Source organism: Daktulosphaira vitifoliae, unplaced genomic scaffold, assembly GCF_025091365.1.
Source record: "Daktulosphaira vitifoliae isolate Bord-2020 unplaced genomic scaffold, ASM2509136v1 Scaffold_1128, whole genome shotgun sequence".
Taxonomy (NCBI): domain Eukaryota; kingdom Metazoa; phylum Arthropoda; class Insecta; order Hemiptera; family Phylloxeridae; genus Daktulosphaira; species Daktulosphaira vitifoliae.
In genome coordinates this window covers 1-2,657 of record NW_026100688.1, presented here as the reverse complement: position 1 = coordinate 2,657, position 2,657 = coordinate 1, and the positions used below count along the sequence as shown (strand labels likewise).

Sequence of the window (2,657 nt, the reverse complement as noted above, 5' to 3'; positions counted from 1 at the left end):
GTTTTAAATTATTTTTTTTTTATATGAAAAACTATAAATTTAACTATATGAAAAATTTTATGCATGAGTACAATAAAATAATCAGTAGATAAAAAGCTATGTATAAATGAAACATGTATTTTTAAGTTTCATTATATTCTACTGATGTTAGAAAATAAATTTATACAATTAAATTTTTGAATTAAAAATAATAGTAATAATACTAATAATAAAATTTATAAAAATTATTTGGTAATCAAACAACCAAATTTTTATTTTACCTGTTAATAAATACATTACAATCATGAGCAATAATTTTGTTCACTTTATCTTTCATTTTTTCTTTTTCTGCCAATTCAAGTTCTGCTACTTTAGCCATAGAATCGACTTTAATTCTAGAACCAAACACTTTAATTTTATCTGTGTCCATAGGTGTATTTGCAATTAAGATACGAGCATTTTCAATACGTTTAGGCTGATGTTGACCAATTTTTTTGTCAAGAAGGAATCCTAAAGTAAAAAAATGTATTTTTAAATTATTCAAAATAACTATAAGAATAAAATACCTTCATCTAAAAATGAATCTTCTAAACAGCCACCCTTTAATTTTATTATCTGTATAGCTGATAGATTTCCAGAGCCTTTAAGGCGTAAAATAGCATCAACTGATAATTTAGCGAAATGTTCTTTATGTTGAGATAATATTTTGGAACTTAAGGTAGTACGAGCAATATTGAGAAGATCTTCTCTGAATGTTTCTTCGCTTTTACTATTATTCATTGCAGCTGCCTGTAGTGCATCATGAGCAATTTTGGTTGCCTTACGCCAACCAGAAATAATTACTTGAGGATGGATTTTTTGATCTACCAACTTTTCAGCTTCACGTAATAGTTCAGCAGCTATAGTAAAATTTTGTAAATCATTTAATTATAGTATGTCATACATTATATTTGTTTAATAAATTTAATATTTTTTACTCATGATGATTTAATAAATTACATCAATAAATAAATATCATTTTTTTAGTGATTTTTTTTTAATGTGATAATTATAATGAATTGTTTGACATCTCATAAATTTGATAGTAAAAAAGTTTAAATATTGAAGAGATATTTTTAAAACATAATAGAGTGCCAATATTTTAATTACATAACAATTGTACAAGAAACCATGTTTTTTTTTTGGTAATAACTCTAAAGAAAATTAATTCTAAACATTTTAAATAAAAATACATAAAAAAAATTTGAATGTTTTAGTTATTTACTAGCTTAATTTAACTTGATAACGATTCTTATAAATGATGATTTTAATTTGCTCAATCAAGCTTTAATGAATTAACCACTATTAATATGATAATACATACTAAATTATAAAATTCAAAGAAATAGATCAAATACCATAAAATATTTATTATAAGAATAATTTAAGTTAGGAAAATATCATACCTAATACAGTTACAGATGTAGTTCCATCACCAACTTCACCATCTTGTACTTTGGACATATCAACCAAAATTTTAGCAGCAGGGTTATCTACTCCTATGCTTTTAAGAATTGTAGCTCCATCATTTGTTACCTCAATTTTAGCATCCATTCCTCCACGTCCAGCTGATATTAATATTTTATCCATTCCTTTGGGGCCCAAAGTACTTTTTACTAAATCTCCAATAGCAATTGCACCAATAAAACTAGATAAACGTGCATTTTCTCCTTTGTCTTCTTCAGCTTGATGTTTTAAAATACGAACTGGATTTAAAGAAACCTTTAAAAAGTACAAAATCATACATTAATATCAGAACGCCTACATACAAAATTACACTAATTCAAATAAAATTGTTATTTTGAAAAGTTATCATTTACCATAATATTTATTTAATAAGGAATATTCGTTCAAGTGCAAATAGTAATTATAAACTGGAAAATTTAAGTACAAAAACGTGTGTAAAATTTCAATTTAATGTATAAGCACATTAGTAATCAACATTCACAATGAGGTTCAGCACCGGATGGTGAAGAGAAGGTATGGTTTTTCCTTTATCAATTATCAAGTGATTACAAAACATGGTGACCAATTGTATATACAATTTTTGAGTTGGTATTTCAATAACCATTTGGGATACTGAAGACGATAAAAATGTAAGTTATACCAATGTTAGTGATGACAACTTGTTATGAATCTGAATAATGGTTACAAACTGTTATAATGACAGTGTTATTGTTACTTTCAAAATAACAGCTACTGTTATTTTCTCAACAAAATATTATCTTTGTATAAAACTTCTAATAACAGCGATATAACTGTTTTATATGTTAAAATACTGTTGATAAATTAGAATAAATATTATTTTTATTTAAGCTGTATATATTATATAGCAAAAATAAAATTGATCAAATGTAAGGATTTATGTACTTAAATAGATTTCTTACTTTGAATAGGGCACATATTTATTTGCTTTTTTTTTTTTGAGATACTAATTTAACAGTTTTTTTGCAAAATCAAAAAATTTCATCTAGAAATAATCAAAGAACTAAAATTTATAAATTTGATTCACACCCAAAAATACAGTAAATAATTACATACCAGATGTTATGTGTCATAGTAAATTAAAGATATTCATTTCAAAAGTTCAAAATTAAAAATTAAGAGAATAAATTTTTATATTTTTTATTAAGAACAAT

General features: G+C 24.2%; 1 protein-coding gene across 1 annotated transcript; it reads right to left on the bottom strand.

Annotated features, from left to right (window-relative positions):
• Nucleotides 1–256: 256 nt before the first annotated feature.
• On the bottom strand, nucleotides 257–2,005 carry LOC126909749 (T-complex protein 1 subunit beta-like). Its single transcript, XM_050692180.1, has 4 exons — nucleotides 1,839–2,005; nucleotides 1,425–1,740; nucleotides 546–878; nucleotides 257–489 (listed from the first exon to the last, which is right to left on the bottom strand). Exons 1-4 carry the CDS (start codon nucleotides 1,839–1,841, stop codon nucleotides 257–259), a joined length of 885 nt encoding a protein of 294 aa, XP_050548137.1. The 5' UTR covers nucleotides 1,842–2,005.
• Between the last annotated feature and the right edge of the window lie 652 nt (nucleotides 2,006–2,657).

What these genes read in the sequence shown, in the direction of transcription:
- LOC126909749 (XM_050692180.1), bottom strand. An exon ending in TACATCTGTAACTGTATTAG is followed by an intron (nt 879 to 1,424) that starts GTATGATATTTT and finishes ATTTTACTATAG; the next exon opens with CTGCTGAACTATTACGTGAA. An exon ending in AGATTCATTTTTAGATGAAG is followed by an intron (nt 490 to 545) that starts GTATTTTATTCT and finishes TTTTTACTTTAG; the next exon opens with GATTCCTTCTTGACAAAAAA.